The sequence below is a fragment of the Rhamphochromis sp. 'chilingali' genome (assembly GCF_963969265.1).
Source record: "Rhamphochromis sp. 'chilingali' genome assembly, chromosome: 2".
Taxonomy (NCBI): Eukaryota; Metazoa; Chordata; class Actinopteri; order Cichliformes; family Cichlidae; genus Rhamphochromis; species Rhamphochromis sp. 'chilingali'.
In genome coordinates, this window is record NC_137930.1 from 43,452,352 (window position 1) to 43,476,136 (window position 23,785).

The following is a 23,785-nucleotide window of genomic DNA, read 5'->3' on the forward strand; positions in this document are numbered from 1 at the left end:
GAGTTGGCTGTGCACTTCCTACTTGCTTCAGGGCGGCTGTGACTCAGGAGGTAACGTGAGATCAGTCTGCTATTCAGAAGGCGGGTGGTTTGATCCAACCTGCAGTTCAAAAACATCCTTGTGAAAGATACTGAACCCTGATCTTGTCCAAGATGCATCCATCTAAGTTTGAGTGTATGATCATTAAAAGTACTTAGGATTAGAAAAAAGCACTGTATGAATGTATGTGTAAATGAGGCTTGTCATAAGAAAAGCACTTTGAGTGCTCAAATTGTATGGAAATTGGGTTCCAGTCATCTGGAAAGTGAACTGAACTGGCCCCCCAAAGATCATCACTGCCAGTTGAGAGGCACTGCAGTGGGGACTGTTCATTCCTCATTCATTTACACACAGGAGCTGAAAAACACAGCCACATGGTGGTTGTAACTGAGAGATGCAACTAGAGACCAGCAGCTGTGGGAAATGGTGGTCTTGGAGCAGTTTGTGGATGGACTGTCAATAGAAACAGCAGACTGGGTGAAGAGGATAAGTCACTAGGAAGCTTGAAGGCAGCGGTCACAGATGAATCCATGCGGGGGACCACGCAGCAGCAGGCTGTGGGCAGAAGGCTACATATCCGATTCCAGCACCATGGAGGAAATCCCTTCCGTCTCAAGCACAACACAGCACCTCTCTGCCAGGTCACATTAATCTCATACAGCATCATGGTGAGACTTCCCTGGGAATGATGGTTCAGTCACTACTCTGTAGGTTGTCAGAACAGAGATGAAAAGTAGTTCTAAAAGAATTGAAAGACATGCTGGAGATGGAGGGGAGAACCAGATTCTCGATGGACTAAGGTGATATCTAATCCCATGCCCTGGCTGAGTGAGCTCCTGGACTGGTTAGGCACTCGGAATTTAACACTACTGGCAGATTCCCTTATCTCCAGAGACCAAGCGAATAATGCCTTCTCCACTGTGCACCAATTTGTCATACTCGCTTTTGTTTGCTTGTTTGGTGCTCCAGCCATCTTCCAATGCCTTCTGGTTGGGTGCCTCCCATGTTGCAGTGCTGGAGTCCTTGTTGCAGTTTGGAGTCACTACCAACCCAAAGAAGTGTGCAGAGAGAGGTGTAGTATCTGGATTACCACTTTTGCAGCAGGCAAGTGCACATTACAACCTGCCCACAGATGAAGATCAAAGAGAGGTACATCAGTTTTTGGGGTTAGCTGTTTACTATGGGGAGGTTTATCCCAAACTTCGCAGGCCCCTCTGACCCACCCAGAAAGGTGTCTCACATCTGGTCCAATGGGCGGACTGGTTCCAGATGGCATTTGAGAGGGTGAAACACCCCAACCTTCTTTCTCCCTGTTATCTTGCAGACCAGTGCTTCAAACTAAGGCCTAGTGGGCATTTATGTCTCATTGGGTGTGTGGGGTCGACTGCCCACTGCTCCATATTCAGTCTATTGATTTATCTGTTTACATCAGCAGGAAAATGTCAGAATGTGAACCCACTATAGCAGGGTACAAAATAAATGCTTGTGAGTCTGGTGCACTGTTGATTGTAAATGTGCTACAGTGTAGTAAATAGTGGTGGTGGTGGTGGTGGTGGGGGGGGGGGGGGGGGGTAAGTTAAGTGGGTTAAGTCAGGTGGTGGGGTATGAGGCTCGGCTGCAAGAGGGAGAGGTGGAGCAGGATGGGGAGAGTGGCACATCTGGTGTGCATTTGATAATCATTCTCTCTCTCCATACTGTAGGCATGGGGCTGGAGGATGAACAGAGTGAAGCACAGAAGCAGTAAAGCTTCAGAGCTGGGCTGTTTGGAGGAGTAAACATTGTTCCTGTGTGCTGGAGCCGTTTGTGTAGTTAAAATCTCCCCTCTCTGTGGTTACTGGGAGAATTTGCTACAGCCTCCTATAGTTTTCTGTTGGACTGTTAACAATATGACTTAACAATGAGTAAATACAGTGGCTGTCCACAGTCAGATCAGGTTTATTATTTGAGTGAAGTGTTGTTTTAAAGACACTTTTAAAGACAATAATGCTTCTATATGTAGCAACCCCACTTGCAGCATGTCACCGCAATAGATATCGTCTCATAAAACAACTCACAAGCACCCTGCGACAATTATTTTTGTCATTTGTTTCTATACAAATAAAAGTAAACTCAAAATTTACATGAAATATCTAATTAAATATGGTGAAGGGGGTTTTAATGATTAGTCTACCTTGTCATGGAAAGATTTTTAATTACATGACTTTGCTGAAAAACAGAAGGGTCTTACACTGGGTATATTGTCGTTGGTGCAGACTCCCTCTGCAAGCAGTCGGTCTCTGATCTCCCAGGCAAAAATGGATGGACACTCTCTCTTGTACTGAGCAATTCTTCCCACCACCTCTGGAGTGGCCACTCTGGGTTTACTCCCACCTATGGCCCGTGGACGGATTGAACCTGTCTCATAATACCGGCCTAAGATCTTACTCACACAGCCATTAGACACCTGGGCAACATAATAACACACATCTTTGTTAGACAATCTTTGGAACAATTATATATTGCCAGTAAAAAAAGAAAAGAAAAGAAAAGAAAAAAATACTTCTCTATTTTTTATTTGTTCACAATGTCTAGCAAGAATTTGCATTTTTCTGTATGACATGTGATGGATATTTTTGTGGTGTTGTAACCACCTTGCAATACCTGCAGTATTCTGGATATGTCACATGGTCGAGCACCGCTGTGTGCCAGCTCCACTATCTTCTGCCTGGTAGAGTCAGGTAAAGGTCTCCCATTCACAAACACACCTCCCAGCTGGTTTACTCCACTGTGGCCTACACAGATATACCCACATACCCACCATACCCACATGCACGTGCACACACACACACACACACACACACACACACACACACACACACACACACACACACACACACACACACACACACACACACACACACACAAAGGTTTTCAGCAACTTATTTACTGTATTATTTACTCTTATTTTACTCTATAACAGCAGAGGCCCAAAGTAAAAAAGCAGCACTAATGAAACAAGTGGATGAAAAGGGCAGGAAAACCAACCCGAAACATGAGAACATAAATAGAAAGATTTCCTCCGACACTGTGTTTTTTGCGGTATCCTTATATATTTTAGTTATTGCATGTACAGCATATAGTAATGTCTAGCATTTCCAAATGTTATCTGTCTTTTTTCTGTCATCAGTTAAATAAACAACTATGTTCTGATGTTCTTCCATGCGTTAAACATGTTTCGTTTTAGCCTTCTTTGACCCAGGCCTTTTGTTGCTGCACTTCTTCTTTAAAATGATTGAAAGCTCTTTTTTCAGTCAAGTTATAATAAAATAGAATAGCCCTTTATTGTCATTGTACATGTACAATGAAATTATGTTTTTTTTTTGTTTTGTTTTGTTTTTGTTTTTTGTTTTTTGTTTTTTTCATAATGTTTCCATGTATTCGAATGTTTGGGATCATTGATGTGACATTAAATTCACCACCTTTTCAAATTCCTCCAGACTGGGGGCCACATTTTCATTCAATATTGGGTTAAACAAAATTGAAATTATAGTGCATAATTTTGCATTAGATACAAGAAAGCTGTGGTGGTCACAGGTTTGTCATTACACTTTTCATCCAGTTACAGTTACCTGGAAATTGTATGCTTAATTACTTTTGTTTTAGTGAACAAAGGAGTACTTTATTTGTACACAGATAATAACTACAGCATTTGCTAAAGTACTGAAGTTTCCTTCAGGATTACCACGATGAAACAAGCATACACACATAAAGACTCACAGGTGAAAACAACACACATCTGCTGTTGCACTTTTTGAGTATTACTCTGTATCTATTTCTGATGTGCTCACATTCATTGATCTATAGCAATAGCTGTATGTGATCATCCTTATTATTCCTGAACTGCAGCAGCTTAGGTTGGAGTCCAACCTCCAGTCTCCTTTGTAAAGTAAGTTTGAATGAAGCAGAAAACACTTTTAACATGTTGCAGGTCTGAAATGTTTCAGCGGCGGGAGCTGACACATGCTGTGCCGTGACACTCTTGGGGTTAAGTAGAGATTTATGCTGATTCAATTGTCTATTGTGTATTAATGGCTGTGAGGGGGGAAGCATATTGCAGATTTTTTTTAAATCCTCATGGATTAATAAATCAGACAACCATCCAATACACAAAGACACACACACAAAGATAAAGCAAGGTTGTTGTTTTTTTGCAGAAGTCATTTAGATGCACAAACATATACTCTGTTAGAGTTTTGTTTCTTTATTACTAATGTCATCCCTCTATCTATCCGTCCATCCAGCCAGCAGCATATAGCAGCGGTAGGGACATGTAGGCCTGCAGGGTGGAGATGGGTGAGGGGGATCCCACCTTCCTCACCTGCCAAATCACACCCAGTGTATAAAAGAAAGAAAAAAAATTACCTCAGCTATTCTCTATGTGAGAAGTCAGACATCCTGTTTCTATATATTTCATATATACCAATGAAAAGTAATGATGGGTGGCTGCAGTAGCTGTTGCAGTAACCTGCAACCAGCAAATGCTACTCTGGTCTCTGCATGTCTCTGCATTTGTCTTTAAATAATGATTAATAAAATAATCAGCTGTGCAATTCAAAAAGCTGTCTGTTCATTTAGTTGCATGCAGACAACAGAGAAGACCCCAGTCTTCTCCTCTATTGCAGGAGAGCTTCTCAGCTAGAAAAACAAGTGGATCAAGTGGATCACAAAAGGTTTGTGCTCCACAAAACCTCGCACTGTCAAAGTTTTGGCTTTGAACAGCTCTTCTGCTTAATTAAATTATAGAAAGAGTCACGGCCTCCACAGAGGTTACTGCTGACTTTAGGTGTGAGACTGCATTATTTCTAATTGTCCTTCATGCTGCCTCACATCATGTTCACTTTGTGTTTTGGGGTTGATAGTTTCACTGAAAAATGTTAATCACAGTCCCACTTCCCCAGGGAAAACACTCAGGCCTTCCTCTCTTGACACACAATTAATAGACAGACATATGGAGTCAATTTGGACCTCTCTCTCTCTCTCTCTCTCTCTCTCTCTCTCTCACACACACACACACACACACACACACACACACACACACACACACACACACACACACACACACACACACACACACACACACAAAACAAGAGCAGGTGGGCTCTTGGGAAGAGATCAGCAGCTTTCACATTAAATCAGCTCTTTCACACTGAACCTGACTTCAATTAACTTTCACTTTAACAGTGTAGTGCTTTCATTGACAAAGATCTTCAAATAAAACAAGAATATGGTTCATTCAAACCTTCCGTTGTTCAGTGTCTACACAGCACAGCTGTTTCCCATCAAACATTCTAGTAACAGGAAAAATATTGTTTGTTGTTGCCTTTAAACAAATGTTTGATGTTGTAACAGCAGCGCGGTTAAGATTTAGTTTCTCTTACAAAAGAAACGGCTTGATAAAGCTGTGTAATGCATCTATTTTTTTCCTACTTATCCAGTTATGGCTCACAGGTGCCTATCCTAGCTGTCTTACGGCTAGAGTTCAAACACACGCTGGACTGTCACAGGGCTGACAGACACAACAAATGACACTCACAGTTTAGAATAAGCAGATAACCCATACATATTTTTATACTGCCCAGAGAAAAGCCATGCAAGTGCCAGTAAAACCTAACACAAAGGCCCCAGCCTAGGCTTGAACTAAGGAGCTTCCTAAAGTCAATGTTTGAGGCAACAGCACTAATCACCACACCACTAAACTGCTAGTTTGTATTATTGTGTACTTTGCTAAGATCACTCAAGGCTCATCTACGTAGTTACACTTTCCAGCGATGGTAACTGTGACAAAGCTAGCTAGGTTTTAGCTTCTCATGACCAGTGTTTTGGAAAATCGATTATCTAAAACCTCCAAACCACACAGCAACAGCGGTAGAGCAGGTCTGCCAATAGGAAGGTCAGTGTTACAGTTCCAGATGAGTGGCAGGGTACTGAAGTGTGTGCATGATAGATAAAAAACACTTAAAGGTATCGAATAAAGTACCGTGCAAATGGGTAGATGTGGCTTGCAGTAGAAAGCACTTTGAGTGCTCAGAGGAGAAAAGTATTGTAAGTTCCAGTCCATTTTCAGGGTTGCTGCATTATAATCTGTTCTGTTTTGGACTACTTATTTCTGGCTACTGAGAAGCAGCACACTTCTTAGACCTCCTTCTAGGCAGAGGAAGAAGAGATACTCCAGGGGAACATACTGAGCTGCTTTCAAGGTTTGGCCTCTTCTCACTTGTACTTGCTCTTAGTTTTATATTGGGCCAAACGCAAACTGTCTCCTGAAGTGTGCACATTTGCACCTTTTACCACAGAGAACAAGTGGGAGAAACAGAGATTTTTTTTATAGTGCAGCAATATATCTATGGACCGCCTATACAGTTAGAGGTGATATATGAAAAGTGCCAAACAAATGCAAACTGTTAACATTTATAGACAAACCAGAAGACAACATTCATATGACATCAAGACAATGTAAGGTGTGAAGGGAGGGGATGCAGGTCAGACTACGCAAAGCTGATGCAAAGAATGAGGCTGTCTCAGCCATGTCTCAGTCCAGCATCTCGAGTGAAAGGCTGGAGGAATGACAAGCCAATGAGCCACAAAAGGGCAAATGTTACAGTAAAAATTCTATTCAGTTGACATAAGTTCAAATATTGAACATTTCATTCCTTGATGATTTGGTAACACCTGTAATTGTGGTAACAGCAACTTATTTAAACTTATTTTAAGTTGTTCTAATAACACATCCAACATAATTCTGTAGAGGAGCAAAACTGTCAGTTGTCATCTTCATAAAGAAACTGACTTATAACTGGCCTCTTCCCGTGCACATAACATGAATCTGGTAACAGCAACAGCATGATTCTGCAGCTTATTACCTGAATCCCACATCTTATGGCTGTTTTTTTTTTCATTCCTTTATTACTTATACACTATTAAACAAATATTCATTATCAGAGTTCATAAGTGCTATGGCTGTTGTTAAGTGTGCTGCACGTAAAAGTCTTTTAATGCTTTGTTTTTCTTAGTGAAACAAACGATGAAAGGTTAAGTTTCACCGAAAGGATATGTTGCCCTGTAACTGAAATTAGCATTCGAATTAATAACACAGTGAATAACGAATGTACGTAGTTAGCTTTCCTGAGCTAGAAGCTCAGATTCACACTCTTGCCCAAATATCATCATCATGTTCAATTTTAAAATCCAGAATTTGTCTGAGACTTCAGAAACACACGACTGATCCCACAATTAATAAGTGAACAATTCATTTTTATATGCAGTTTTATACAGCAATCTTTACAATTACCACTGTATAGTGATAATCTTTGTTCTCAATTGTGACTTTTTTGTCTTTCACTTGTTTCCTATTTAGTTTCAAGTTTAAAGAATTCTGTTTAGAAGTAACTCTTAGATCTAATAAATCAAAGTCGTCTTCCGTTTGGATTTTTTATTTTTAATGAGTTGTCGGGTTCAGACGTGTGTTCATAGGTCATACTGCACACTCACTGAATTATGTTGACTACTGTATGCTAATCAGTCATCAATAAATCTTAAGGCATTAATGATCTAAGCAAATAAATATTAGTCATTTTAAGGATCTAATAATAAAAGCAACCATTCAGACATTTAGGAATAATATTCTGTTTTTAAATGTTTTTAATTTCTGTCATTTGCTTTTATCTGACTGTTTTTAATCTTACCGTCGTCCATTCATGACCTTCCAAACCTGTCATTAAATATTTCTTTTTTGATCACTTGGAAAATAAAGTTAAAGAAAAGTAAGCTTAAAAAATAAAATAGAAGAAAAAACTTAATTAGATGATGAACTAAGAGTAGCTGAAACCACATTTGCGCAGCAGGTCTGGTAGATAATCTCTTCACTACATCACGTATACAGACTTTCAAATATTAAGCTATTTTATTTTGAAAATGTTTTCCTTTATATTTGGTGTGTGTGGGAATGTGCATTTCATGAGGCAGCTTTGCTATTTACATGTCCGGCACGCGTGCCGATGACATTATGAATTATTTGGAGTCAGATTTCTGACCACTTAGTGAATGTGAGGCTAACATTCATTCAGATCTGACTCTGTTTCTGTCTGCTCTTTCACGATGGACAGATATAGTCATTTTTAAAGTTTTCTGCCAGAAAAAGCTGATTACAAGAAAAACAATAAGCTGAAAGTCACTATAAGGACTCATAAAGCTGTTCCACATCAACGAGCAACTTTTTTTCATATTGTTGCCAGGTACACTGATGCTATAGAAAAACCACAAAGCAATAAACCAGAATTGTCATTTAATGTGATCAAACTGTTTTACAACATAAGTTATTATTACAACATAAGTTATTATTACAACATAAGTTATTATTACAACATAAGCATTTCCAGTGTGACAGAATTACAGTCAGTGACTTAAACATTTTAAATGATTGTAGAGGTTAGAGATTTCTACATGTATGTATAGCGCTATAACCCTTGATAACACCAGACCTGATTTTTTTTTTTTTTTGATAAAGTAACATTAAAAATGAATAAGAACAACATATACTTTTGAGAAGAAACTTACTGTTTTGCATCATGGAGGCCACACCACTCTCCCAGCTTGTTTGACTTCTGTAATCTGCACAAACAGAGAAGATGTGAGAAACAGCGTACTACACATGCCTCTACCTGGATAGTGAATTGCAAGAAAGAATAACCTGAATCTCTAAAGGTCAGATTTGCATCATTAACTTTATGCAACAATATAGAAGATTACTGACTATGTTGTTTTTAAGATCTTTATAGGGGTGAAGATTAGATAAAACTGAAAAAAAGACCTTGTCTGGATGGTGGACTAGCTATCCTATGGTTGGTAGTAATGCACATATGAGCGCTCACACTCAAGATTTATGGAATGACATGATTTAAAATGTACAAAGAATCCTTCTCTATACTTCTTTTTTTAATTACCTGACTGACCATTTATTATATTTTCTTGCATACATGTTTTAAAACTAGTAAGAAAAACTATATGGCTCCAAAGAAATAGGTCTAGTCATGTAGAAAGTAGGAGTGAGAAGTAGTTGTACCACAGACAAGGATCAAGCAAAAACACCCAATAATATCTTTTTCTCAAGTTTCTTTTTTTGTTTTTAAGAAAATATCTCCAGCAATACTATAAATTTACAGGACGAAAATATTTCTTTTGGGGGAAAATGTGACTATTTAATTAAATACAGAAAATAGCCTAGCTAGCCAAATAGCCTAACCACTGAGCTGTCTAAGTGACAAACTATTTTTTCAGCTTTGTTTCATATTTTATTCTTCATTATTGGAATTACATGTGGATCATAATAAAATAATAGTCAAAATATATAAATAATAATCTAAAAATAAATTATAGAAAAATGTCAATTCAGACTTGTGTTACAACTAAATGAGATCATAGTATTCTGTCACAAGATACAAAGTTTTGCACAAAAATCCTTTATTTTGTGCCGTTTCAACATAATTTCGAGTAATTTCGTCCTGCTGAAATATATATAGATATGAATTGTTTTCATCTTTAGTAGAGAGCCCCTCATCAATCATTCAATAAATAAGTCACCATTATGAAAGCATGATTAGGCAGAGCAATAGGAGCAGTTTTTTGTGATTCACGTGTAGAGAAACACATGACACCCCTGTTCTCAAAATCACAGCCCTATTAGGTTAAGTTGAGAAAAACCTAACCAAGAAAGGCTTCAAAGCAGCTTTCTCTTAAGCGCTTGTCATTAACAACCTGCATAATGAACATTAAGCAGCTCCACACAAGAACAAACGCATACACATGCCGACTGTGGCACCTTGTTCCCGCTATAACTCGGGCTTTTCTCCCAGTGAAAGAAGACAAAGAGCCGGAGGAGCGGAGCGGCGGCTCAGCTCGGTAAATACCCGCCGGGCTTTGTGTGTCCGCGGGGTTTTAGTGTCGTCGCCTCGTTAGCTGCGGCTCGTTAAAAAACTCGCGACACAAAAACGCAGCGGGGAGCCCAATTTGACCAGTACAACTGACATAAAAGAGTTCTGTTGGACGCAGTGATGACAATATAAAAGTTTCATTCAGCTGCATTCACTGCGTGGATATGAGAGACAGACGGGGAGAGAGAGACAGAGAAGCATTTCAATTTGAAAATTTGAAATCAGGAGTGTGTGTGTGTGTGTGTGTGTGTGTGTGTGTGTGTGTGTGTGTGTGTGTGTGTGTGTGTGTGTGTGTGTGTGTGTGTGTGTATTTTATTATATATACAGCGTTTCCATATAGCTCTTGACCGGTACGACTTAAAGCTTTAGGCCACATCAGTTACAAGAGACCACAGAAATAACTTTTTACTGGAATCTGTTCCCACTTCATTTAGCAAAGTATCAAGAGGCTGGACTTTTTGGTAGCTCATAATTAAGCAGTGTGTTCACGATCAAGGTCTTTTAGGTCACCAGGGAACACATACACTGTCATACTGTGGATCTATACTTTGTACTTTGTACATCTGAATATAATTTGGTATTTAGTGCTGGTAGTTTGGTTGTTATTTGGTTAGTTTTGTATTATTGTAGGGTCTTTGAGGCAACTGTTGTTGTGATTTGGAGCTATATAAATTGAATTGAATTGAATTGGGTAGATGAGTAGCCTGTGTGTTACACATATATATAACTAACTGACGGTATTCGGTTAGCTTCTAATTGAAAATATTAACGTGGAACATGAAATGTAAAAAGAACGCCTTCTATTCTAGTTTTTCATCATAAAGACGGAGGCATTTTCTCGCTTCCGTCAAATGAACAAAGTATCAGATGTGACTCAGGTGCACAGAGCAGACACGTGTCTTAATCCTCCTGTCCCCAGTACAACATATGGCAGCAGCCCCACTTCGCTCTCATTCTTTAGACACACACACAAAAATAATATGTTCTGAATTCGCACGCTGGATGAATTTATTCCGGCCTGATTAATCATGCGTTTAATTGGCTTCAATTTGATTAAGATGTTCATTAACGACTGACTTAATTAGATCATCAATTAAGAAAATATTTATCGTAAACTGCCTGTGGATTTCAAAATCATCTCAGTCAAAACAGCATGAGAGTACAATGACAGCAAACGGTAGACTTTGAAATAATTTCTGAGGTGACGTATTTTTAAATGTGCTCCGTTTTCCAAACAGGGATTTTGAGTCGAGGCCTAAAAAGAAAAAAAAAAAACATTCAAATAAAAAGCAAAGGTCTTCTCCCACAGTGTGATCGTGGATAGGTTTAAATAAACTGACGAGAGTAACTTTAATGGTTAGTGTCCACATTCTGTCGTTTTAGGGTTTGGGGGATTTTATTTGTTTGTTTTTCGTTTGTTTGTTTAAAAATGCTAAAGGAAGGATACCTCCTGCATATTTTAGATGCCGTCTTTACAGACAACAAGTGGCTACAAATGGTGATGAAGTTCGTGTGTTTTATTTTGACCCTTCAGTACTGTTTAAATACAATCGTTTTAGCAAGATGGCAATTATTACCATTATCACTATGATCGCGATGATGATATGATTGTTATAATATAATGAAACATCGCCAGTCTAGTGTCAAACAACGCCCAGGCTCGGTAGAAACGCGGGGAGTGCGTAAAAGTGTTAGAAAGCGGTGTTCACCACTGTTCATTTGTCCTTATAAGTCTGATATTTAATAACTGTTCAATAGAGGATGCGCAACAATCTCTGGGTGGTAGAAATTGTATGGTAAATATATTCCTATATGTAACCCATTTGTTATGGGTTTAAACAGAATATCCAGCATACCCATAATATCCGACAACTTTGTTGCTGGATTGTTTAATTCCAATCGCAATGAAGGAAAAGGCGGGATTAAGTTTATTAGTTAAATTAGAGTTTAAGGCTCCTGCTTTTTTAAAAAAAAACACTCTCGTTACTTTCTGCGGTAAAGTTCGGGGAAACCTTGTCCTGCGTGAAGGCAGCAGCGGCTCAGTCCACAGCGGCCGGGATCACCTGTCGCTCACCGCACCGCACAACTATGAAAAGGAGTTTTTTTTGTTTGTTTTCTCTTTTCTTCCTGACCCGGCTGTTTTAGTCTGAAAGAACATAACCCTGAACAAAGCACAGCAATCCGGCCCTGTGCAGAGGCCATTGGCCCGCGATCACACACACATCAATGTCTTTGGAGTTTAAACCTGAAACCAATCAATGAATAAAAATCTTAAAAATTTAAATCAATTAAATCGCACACTTAAAACAACACTTCTCTCTGTCTATAATGACGTTTTTTTACAGTAAAAGAGGGGAAGGGCTTGTTTGGAAAAGTTGGTCACCGTTACATGTTCCGTCTTTCTTCTCTTTTTCTCGTTCTTCTGTTTTTTGGTAATTTAATTATTTTTAATTAAAAGGGGGACCGAGTACAATTAGAAGATAAATGTTGCCATTTCACGCATTGTACCAGTTAGCGTAACGCTTCTGATAATTTTCTCTTTCTTCCAACAACAACAATAGCAAAGAAACAAACCTAACGAGCTAAAATGCTTTTACATCAGCACTTGGTTCTCACCCTTCAACCTTATCCGTTATAGCGCGATAACTTTTCAACTCCATCCTTGACTAAGAGAGAGAGAGAGAGTGAGCAAGCTTACCTTTCTGTGGCATGTTGCAGAATCAAAGTTTTGGTTTGTTTAGTTTTCCAACAACCTCTTTCTTCTATTCTTTCCTTCACTTAGTTTCTTCTTGACTGAAGAGACAAGTGCACAGAGATAGAGACACAGAGCTGGTCCTCTGAGAAGGAGGAGAGAGAGAGGAGGACAAGTGGGAGGGCTGTGCCAGTGAGAGAGAAAATGGGGACCAAGAGTGGAAAAGATGGGGAGGAGGGTTTGAACGGTATGGGCTAAGTTTGCATGTGTTACTCTGATTTATTGGGTAAAATTGGCAAACATTTAAAGAGATAGTGCTTTAAATTGTTACAACTGCATGCACATGCTTTGGACAGGCGGGTTTTGACCTGGATTGCTTCAGTGGTTCGTGCAGCGGATTTGAAAAGGTAAAAAAAGCTTGGACTGTTAAACATGATTAAACCTGTTGTCACTGCCTCCCCGAGTTTCGTGTGCCTTTTGTGTTTCTTTAGGTCTCTTCACTAAAAAGTCATGAGGGGTGACGAATTTGGCAATATGAACTACATATGTTCTGTGTTACTAATTTCTATTTCTCATCTAAGCATGTCTTAGTTTTGTACTTTACTATTTGGCCTTGAAGCACTTTTAGTCATTTAATCATGTTGAAATGAGGGGAAAGTTATATTTTTCACTTCAACTACACCCTCTGGCCATGGAGTAAAAAAGTTCGTACTGTCTTCCATTGTGTGCTCCAGTTTGAAGAAAAATGATAAAGTACTATTGAAAAAAAACGCACACCCTTTAAAGTTAAAACTGAAATATTTTATTTCTGTATATTAACTGACTACAACAAGCTTGTGTCACTGAATTGCATTTAAGTAGTATTGACTTAACAGTAAATGCAAAAGACTGTATTCACTGTTGATGTGGCTGCTCTGTTGGAAGTGTGTGAGCTGTAATGTTACACGTAAAATTCTCTGCAAACAGGGAAGGAAGTGGGAGGAATACCAGGGTCTCAGGGAAGGTGAGTAGGCAGGAAGTATCACAGGCAAAAGTAAGTCCAAATCCAGAAAGTGTTTAATTCAGCCAGAGGATTCATCAGTCACATGTACCAGGGACTGTAGAGGATAAGACAAGAATCCAAGCACAGCTCAAAAAAGAAGGTAGACAGTGAATAAAATACCGCTACTGGAGTGCTGTGATCTGTCAGAGGATGGTGAAGCACACAGGTCCTTAAATCCACTGGAGGTAATGAAGAAAAAGAGAAAAGGTTTAGCAGCTAACCCTCAGCAGCAGCTGATGATGCCACGCCTCCTGGTGGAGCTTCCAGGGGCTTACAGAACGAGAGAGAGAGCAGTTTCAGTGTGTTACACACACACACACACACACACACACACACACACACACACACACACACACACACACACACATAAATTCTGCTTTTAAATAGCCCAGGAACCACGAGTAAGCCAGCAGTCCGTAAACAAAACAATCTGCTGGAGTCAAATGTTACTATATTGTGATGGATTTCAAATTATGTTCTTTTGCCTCTTTTTTTCCCAATTCTTGATTCAACAGAGACACTAATATGGACCAAATTATTTAAGATCTCTGAATTTAGAGGCAGGAAATTAGAGGTCATCTGTGCCTTTTTGTTTTTAAGACAGTTCCACAGTTGATCTAATCGTTGTCTCATTTATAGCTGTAGCTGCACATAGTGACATGTCTGTGGACAGAGCGTTCTCACTCCCGAGGCGTAACATGTGGACGTTTTGTCACGTCCCGCGGCGTTCCTGAGGAACGCGAAAGGAGACCTTCGGCGTTCTTATGGTACGCGGCGGGTTATGGCTGGAATCCAGTGCAATGACGCTCCCGCGGTAGTAGACGTTCCAGACCTGTATTCCAGCCCTAAACCTAACCTTATCCCTAGCCCTGACCATAACCTTATTCCTGACCTTAACCAGGTCTTTAATGATGTTAAATAGCGTGTTTCTAAGCGATTTGAAGAAAAAGAGCGAACATGTGTAGGTTCAGTCCAGACGGTTCTCATATTTCCTCTTTTTCCGAGGTCGTCATTTAGGAACGTGGTGGGTAGCCGAAAACGTAATATGGTGACGATTTGTCACCTAGCGTAAAATGTTACGCTTTGGGAGTGAGAACGGGTTGCTGTGGAAAGGTTTTCAGAAATTTTTCTATCATGGTTAAAATTTTATTTGTAAATAAATTCTTGAAGTCATAACTAGTTAAAGGAAGGTTTGGCTCAACAGAGCTCTCACTCTTTGTTAGACTGGCCACGGTACCGAAAATAAACCTGGGGTTGTTCTTATGTTCATCAATCACTGATAAATAATGAGAGGTCCTAGATTTACACAAGTTTTGCTAATTTCTTTGTTTTGTTTTTAATACAGCAAGAAGGTTTTTCCTGGGCTAATCGAAGGAAAGATTTTCTTTTGTTTGTTTTAAGATGCATGTTTATTATACCAGGGAGTCAAACACTTCTGATTTGACACTTTCTTTTTAGAGTATAGAAGGTGGTATGCAGTGAGGGTATAATGCTGTTAATGAGATAATCGAACTCTGTTGGAATAGAGTTTAGGTAGCTTCTCTGCATGGTGTTGGCCCATGGCATTGAACAAAACTGGAATTACTTCCTTAAACTTGGTTACAGCACTTTCAGAAAGACATCTACTGTAATGAAATTTATTCTCCACTGCTGTGTAATAACATTTCAATTTATAGTATGAATTAAGAAATTAGTGAAAAGAAGATTTTCAGGGAATCTCGTTAAGTTTTCTGTCAGGTTTACAGAAAACCAGGATCAAACGCAGGACTTCCTGATTTGAGAGAGTGAGTGAGAACAAACAATCAAAACTGTGCAAATAGTCCAAAGAACATGGTTTCCTCCATGGCAATTTCCTGACTCCCGTGCGGTGAATCACTCACGAGGTGTCATAATATGTACAAATCTTTCAACAATATTTACAAATGTGCTCAGCTCCCTCCACACTCTCCCTTCAGGTCTCCTGACCTCACCGATGATGGACAAAGACAGATTCACCTGTGCAAGCTGGTGTTTACTGACCGTGTCCCTCAACAAGCCAGCGTTGACTGAAGCTCAGCCACTCAGTTAAGTAGTGAGAGAGTGACGAGGCTCATCAGCAGCAGGTGAGTATGATTACTGGCAGGTGTAGCTGGCTTCAGCTCAGGAAAACACCGTCACACACACAAACACAAAGACAGAGAGGGAAATGAGGGACAGCAAACCCAAAACAAAACAGACGTGGCAGGTTGACCGGCGGGGACTGGTGGTCCGTGACATTTTCAGTTGTTATGTCATATATCAGAGCAAGATCCAGAGTATGATTAAATTGGTCAGTGGGCTCATTTACATTTTGAGAGAAGCCAAATGAGTATAATAATAGATTAAATACAGTGTTGAGGCTATCATTTTCAGCGTCTACATGAATGTTAAAAACACCCACTGTAATTATTTTATCTGAGCACTACATAAGATGAAATGTGAGACTTCAAATAGAATCTCGGAGTGAGGACCAGGTTAAACGACAAAATAAATTTATCAGAACAGAGATGCCAATAACCGGAGCTTTTGGCTGAGTTGGTAAAAATGATTTAAACATTTCATATTACACCTTCCATTCTGAAGTTGCCCTGCTGGGTTTCCTCTGGGCTCTGCCGCAGTCCAAAGATTTAAGTGAGGTCGTGTTAATTGGTGATTCTAAACTGGCTGTTGGTGTGAATGTGAGTGTGAATGATTGTCTGCTTGTCCGTGTTGGCCCTGAGACAGACTGGCAACCTGTCCAGAGTATACAATGACTCTTTGGCAGCTGGGATAGGCATCAGCACCACATTATCCTGAAGTGCAAAGAGGAAGAAGAAAGAAGGAAGGATGGATGATAACACAAGTGAAAATCAACTTTATTAAAACTTAAGTTCTAAATCTTATGAATTCATGCAGCTTCATACAGCAGGGTACCCCTAGCGCCGGACTGAAACCGAAGCATGTTATTTTCATACCAGCTCGGTCAGCGCCCAGGTTAACAATGACTGCCTCTAGTTTTTTTGACTTACAGGGTTCCAGTGACCAGGAGGTTTGGGGTAGGTATGGTGTTAAGGAAAGAAATGTGAAAGGACAGACGGTAGTAAAATTGAATTGAATTAAATCGTATTCTGAATTGAGTGAAGGCAGAGGCAAGAATTAAATGGTTCCATTTAATTCAGTTGCTCATTTGCTTAGACAGCAGTTGTCGTTCTTCTCTCCTGGATCACCTGGAGCTTTCTTTAGGTGCCTTCCCAGCTTTGACAAATGCCCAGCTGGGACAACCATATTTACTCAGGGCCTTTTTGATATGATGTTCTTCTGCTTCACTGCTGAGGTATCTGTGGTGATGGTGTTCGCTCTGTGTTGGAGCGTCCTAATGACAACCAGTTTGTGCTCCAGTGGATGATGAGAGTCAAACCTTAAATACTGATTCTTATGTGTTGGTTTACGGTACACATCAACTTATAAATGTCCCTCATTACTGATGGAAATCTCACAGTCTAAGAAGGCTAACCTGCCACTTTTCATATCCTTCCTGGTGAATTTGATTTGTTGGTCCACCGAGTTAATGTGATCCGTGAATTGTGGTATGTCCTGAGATCTGATTTTCACCCAGGTGTCATCCACATACCTGAACCATCAACACACCTGTCATTCTCACCTGTTTGTGATCTGGGATATTCAGCCAGCAGTATTTAAGAGCAGCGCACGCAACTTTTCTTTGCCAGTTCGTCTGCTAACCCACATTAGTATTAGGCCATCTTTTGCTTCTTGTGATTAATCGTGGGTTTGTTACCTCCTTCTCCATTCTACAGCAAACTAAGCCATAAAAAACCATCTGCTACATCTGTCCCATCTCCTTACCACAGTCCCACTCCTAACCTCTCTCTCCCCCTGTTTCAGAGACCCTTGTTCAAGTTTCACGCACCATGCATATTTCCCTTGTGTACAGCATTCACTTGTGTTTATAAATGAAGTAACCCTGATTCCTGCAATCCTGTCTGAGTCTGCATTTAGGATCACATTCACGTAGCCCACCTTCACAAGTGCAATAGATTTGCAAAGGTCTGTATGGGCTAGCAACTAATTGTGAAATGAACGTAAACTCTCCTTGTTCTTCAGTAGACTAGAACACAGCACCTTCTTCCTGTCTTTACTTTTGTTGATCTCGTCCCAGACACATCTGGCCAATGAGCAGACTGAACATTCTCACGTTGTTCGTACGGATGCATTTTGGTTCGCTTGGATTTTCTCTTTGTGAAAACAAACCAAACCACAGGAAACTACAAGTTTACAAACTCATCAACTGATTTGCACATGCTTTGCCACAGTGACACCTGGGAATGGTTGGTGATATTAAAGTCCTGTTTGTGGCACATTAGTATATGTGAGGGGGCAAACTCCTCAAGATGGGTGGTGACCATGGTGGCCATTTAGAAGTCGGCCATCTTGGATACAACTTTTGTTTTTTCAATAGGAAGAGGGCCATGTGACACATCAAACTTATTGGTAATGTCACAAGAAAAACAATGGTGTTCTTGGTTTCAACGTAACTTTATTCTTTCATGAGTTATTTACAAGTTTCTGACCACTTATAAAATGTGTTCAATGTGCTGCCCATTGTGTTGGATTGTCAATGCAACCCTCTTCTCCCACTCTTCACACACTGATAGCAACACCGCAGGAGAAATGCCAGCACAGGCATCCAGTATCCGTAGTTTCAGGTGCTGCACATCTCGTATCTTCACACCATAGACAATTGCCTTCAGATGACCCCAAAGATAAAAGTCTAAGGGGGTCAGTTCGGGAGACCTTGGGGGCCATTCAACTGGCCCACGACGACCAATCCACTTTCCAGGAAACTGTTCATCTAGGAATGCTCGGACCTGGCACCCATAATGTGGTGGTGCACCATCTTGCTGGAAAAACGCTGAAAGGATGTTCGACTAATGCCCCTCTCCAGTGACATGCGGCGAGCGCTACACTGTGGGCTCTTGCTGAATGAAGCTAGGACAGCCACTGATGTTTCTTCATTAGTGACAGTTTGCTGTCTGAACCAGTTTCACGAAACTTAGCAAGCAGTTTGCTGACTGTAGCATGGGAGATGGGTGGTCTCGTAGGGTGTCTTGCATTGAAATCTGCTGCAATGACCCGGTTACTGCGTTCACCAGATATCAACACAATTTCGATCCGCTCCTCACGTGTTAACCTCTTCGACATGTCAATGGCTGTGAACAAAGAGAAACTTGTAAATAACTCGTGAAAGAATAAAGTTACGTTGAAACCAAGCACACCATTGTTTTTCTTGTGACATTACCAATAAGTTTGATGTGTCACATGGCCCTCTTCCTATTGAAAAAACAAAAGTTGTATCCAAGATGGCCACCATGGTCACCACCCATCTTGAGGAGTTTGCCCCCTCACATATACTAATGTGCCACAAACAGGACTTTCATATCACCAACCATTCCCATTTTATTATGGTGTATCCATATAAATGGCCCACCCTGTATGCTGTCCTTTATTCTCTGCCAGAATCAGCAATTATCAGGAGAAAGTTATTATTGGCATTCCATTTTTAAACTTGTTACTAATTTAACCAGTTGGGGTCTAAGTTGTCACTTCAGAATCAGAATCAGAATCAGAATACTTTATTGATCCCTGGGGGAAATTATTTTTTGTTACAGTGCTCCATTTTAAACCAACATTAAGACAAGACAGACAATACGCTAACTAAGAATAGTACAATATATACATATATATACATACATACATACATAAGTCACTCATAAATAAATAGTTGGAAAAGAAACATGTGTAGTTGTAGCAGCAAACAGTGTGTTAAGTGGATGCGTTGTACAGGGAGATGGCCACAGGCAGGAATGATTTCCTGTGTCGTTCAGTGGTGCTTTTCGGTAATCTCAGTCTCTCACTGAACGTGCTCCTGTGACTGACCAGCATGTCATGGAGTGGGTGGGAGGTGTTATCCAACATTGTCTTTATCTTGGACAGCATCCGCCTCTCCGACACCACCTTGAGGGAGTCCAGCTCCATCCCCACAACATTGCTGGCCTTACGGATTAGTTTATTAAGTCTGTTGGCATCTGCGACCCTCAGCCTGCTCCCCCAGCATGCAACAGCATAGAGGATCGCACTGGCCACAACAGACTCATAGAAAATCCTCAGCATTTTCTGGCAGATGTTGAAGGACCTCAGTCGCCTCAAAAAATAGAGACGACTCTGGCCCTTCCTGTAAAGTGCTGTGGTGTTTTTAGCCCAGTCCAGTTTATTGTCAATGTGTACTCCAGGGTATTTATAGTCCTCCACAATGTCAACACTGACCCCCTGAATTGAAACAGGGGTCAAGTGTTTCCTGGTCTTCCTGAAGTCCACGATCAGTTCCTTGGTCTTTGCCACGTTGAGCTGCAGATGATTCTGCTCACACCATGTGACAAAGGAGTCGACCACAGCCCGGTACTCTGTCTCATCATCCCTGCTGATGCATCCAACCACCGCAGAGTCATCAGAAAACTTCTGAAGATGGCAGGTCTCTGTGCAGTGGCTGAAGTCTGTGGTGTAGAGGGTGAAGAGGAAGGGGGAGAGGACAGTCCCCTGTGGTGCCCCTGTGTTGCTGATCACCTTGTCAGACACACACTGTGGGAGACATACATATTGTGGTCTTCCTGTCAGGTAATCAACAATCCAGGACACCAGAGAAGCATCCACCTGCATCGCTGCTAACTTATCACCCAGGAGGGTCGGCCTGATGGTGTTGAAAGCACTGGAAAAGTCAAAAAACATGACCCTCACAGTGCTCGCCGGCTGGTCCAGATGGGTGTAGACACGATTGAGCAGGTAGATGATGGCGTCCTCAGTTCCGAGACGAGGCTGATAAGCGAACTGAAGGGGATCCAGGTGTGGTCTTACTATGGGTCGCAGCTGGTCCAGGATGAGCCTTTCCAGGGTCTTCATGATGTGGGAGGTCAATGCCACGGGCCTGTAATCCTGGGGGCCACTGGGACGAGGCGTCTTTGGTACAGGGACGAGGCATGATGTCTTCCACATCACCGGGACCCTCTGCAGACTCAGACTCAGCATAAACAGTTTATGAAAGACTCCACACAGCTGGGGGGCACAGGTCTTGAGGACAAGGGGACTCACTCCGTCTGGTCCAGCAGACTTGCCTGAGTGAAGTCTCCTCATTTGCATCTCAACCTGGTATTGAGTGAAGGTGATGGGTGGGGGAGGGGTGTCAGGAATCTCACAGGAGGCAACAGCGCCATGTGAAGAGAGAGGCTGGCACAGTGGTGTGGCTCTGGATTCCAGGCTGACTACAGGTGAGGTTGTGGGGGTGGGAGCAGACACTGTGGTGTCGAATCTATTGAAAAACAGATTCAACTCATTGGCTCTATTCTCACCTCCCTCAGTTCCCCTGCTGTTGGTTGGCCTGAATCCAGTGATGGTCTTCATGCCCCTCCACACCTCTCTCATGCTGTTCTGCTGGAGTTTCCACTCCACCTTCCACTTGTAATGATCACAGTCCTAGCTTTAACCCTAATAACACTAGGCAATCAGAATATCTAATTTTTGTTTTTTATTAATTTAATCTCCCTTGTCTTGGCAACCGGGGAACTGACACACATCAAAAACTATTCTATTTTTTTCTTTTTTCTTTTTTACCTTATCCCTATATTTTGGAGAAGGCCCTCTCTAAAATATAGGGATAGGCTGTGTTTAGGGTTACCAACTATGATCAATATGACTTCAGAGAATTACATGTTCACCAGGTATCATTGATCAGAACAAATCACTTATAATGGGTGATTGTAGAAACAGGAAAAGATCTAAAAGGATAGAACCAACAGTAAACCGTTTTTAAACATTCCTACCTGATTGTCACATAACTCGCAGAAAAAGCAGCATCACTGTCACCACAGAACAGATGAGTAGACCTACAATTACTGCTGCTGTCAGAGGTCTGCTTCCTATCTGCAGATGAAGGGTAGATTAATTCACTAGCACTCTCTGATGGACAGTAGCTGAAAGAAGAGACAACAACCGCTTGACCCTGGCTGACAGAAACACATGTCAACACTCTGCTCTCTGTCCTCAGCTCCTCCTTCTCCACCCCAGCCACTATTTCTCCTCTATCTTTTTTATTCACCCTTACCTCCCCCTCTACCCTACCTACCCTACCTTTTTAAACACCTTTCCTGTTTGCGCTTCTATTTCGGTCACCTCTACTCCTACAACTATTTCTGCCTTTCATATAGATATTATTTTTTTTATTTCTACTTTCCTCCACCTCCATGTCCTCCCTATCCTCCTCCTCATGTATCAGAATCTGAGATTCTGTCTGATGCTGACAGGTAACAACTAATTACAGATAATCATCTAAATGGACAGTAATTAGTTGAAGGAGGGAGGGGTTGGAGTTCTTCTTTACAATATTGTGAGTTGGTGCCTAGCCTTTGACTTGCTTTGGTAAGTCCATCACCTAGAACCACCGTACATATGTACTTAAACACATGCATGCACACTGCTTTTATTATGTTACTTTCATGCTTTCAAGAACATTGTGTAATTTCATTTGGCAATTCCAACATTCACATAATGTTAAAAATGCCAAATGCCTGCTTTTACAAATACAGCTATAATGTTGCGCAAAAAAAAAAAAAAAGTTGCAATCAAGGAAAAATGGCAATTCTTTTGGATTGACTGATGACTTTCAGTGACCAAGCATGCTGACCTTCCCATTTCAGATAGTCATTCATTTATGTTAGCATTAGCTGTCTTGCCAGCTCAAGCTAGCTATTCAAATCTTCCCTGACATGGCAGACAGCAAACTACCACTCAGAATGTGTCCCTGTAGTTGCGATATCTCAGGATCAGACACCTATAATAGTAACGTGCCTCATCTTCAACACACCCCAGCACTATTTCCACACTGAGATCATGTGAACACTCTCTCTTTACACTGAAAAGTTTTTGCCAATGATGACTTCAGCTGAGGCGCCAATGATTGAGGCAGCCACACTGGACAACAGTTGTGGTGACAAGATAAATGCTGTCTTTCCATTGCTGGAATATGCTGAAGCAGCTGTGAAGCTGTGATTCCTCCGAGTGAGCCTCAACACACCTTGTATCAGATGAGACAATGGATTCTTCGCACCCTCTGGCAAGGTTTCTTTGGGACAAGAGACTTGTGGAGATAATGTTTTCTCCATTGGTAACCTTTGGTAATAGGCTGCGCAAAGCAAATGCGTAACTAAGCATTTGGTGCCAGTATTCTCCAAATGCACTGAAAACCCATTTTGGTCTTCAAACCCTTTTCAAGGAGCAGCCTCATTTGAACATCTTGAAATAAAGGAGCTATAGGAGGAGTGAAGTGTGGGCCCACACACCTAGGCAGTGTCAGTCAGATGATGTTTTCTGTCAATGCAGGAGTCTGCATAGTCCTAGTTATCTCACTATGGAGATGTGGTTGAAAGAGAACTTGAAAGTACTAATCTTGTAACCCCTGTTCTTAGATAACTTCATTGATGTGTCTTTCTAGAATACTCTCTTCATATAAAATGGGGAGGAGGTCATTCAATACAAGAGGCAAACTCCTTTTATAGGGAAAGCAATAGCTTTGCCTTGATAAAATTAATTTCAGCACACACAAATATATCAACAGCAGTGATCACAAAACGGTGTATAACTGAATACAGTAGTGAGATCTTTAACCAGGTCTTCCCATTAACACCTGACCTGTCCAGAGGTTCAGTCAATGAGCTCGTCAATAGCTTCAATGTTAAAATGTTAAATGTAATGGACACTATTGCTCCCATTAAGGTGAAGGTTATCTCTGGAAGGAAAAAGTCTCCATGGAAAAACTGTAGGAAAGCTGAGCGCAGATGGAGAAAAAACAAACCTCCAGGTTCATTATGACATCTATAAAGAGAAACTTCACAATTATAATTTACAACTGAGGAGTGCAAGAAGGTCCTACTTCTTTGACATCATCACCAAAAACAGTTGACAGGCTAACAAACCCTCCTGTGCCAG

The 23,785-nt window shown here is 40.9% G+C and overlaps 1 protein-coding gene across 1 annotated transcript in view; it reads right to left on the reverse strand.

Annotated features, from left to right (window-relative positions):
• LOC308392423 (paired box protein Pax-6-like) overlaps positions 1-13,247 on the reverse strand; it is a 30,626-nt gene extending 17,379 nt beyond the window's left edge. Inside the window, exons 1-4 of the mRNA XM_080875469.1 lie at positions 12,703-13,247; positions 8,632-8,685; positions 2,680-2,810; positions 2,267-2,482 (exon numbers count right to left, since the gene is read on the reverse strand). Of these exons, the coding sequence (XP_080731595.1) occupies positions 2,267-2,482; positions 2,680-2,810; positions 8,632-8,685; positions 12,703-12,715 (414 nt within the window). The 5' untranslated portion in view covers positions 12,716-13,247. The remainder of the gene's footprint in view (positions 1-2,266; positions 2,483-2,679; positions 2,811-8,631; positions 8,686-12,702) is intronic.
• Positions 13,248-23,785: the final 10,538 nt, after the last annotated feature.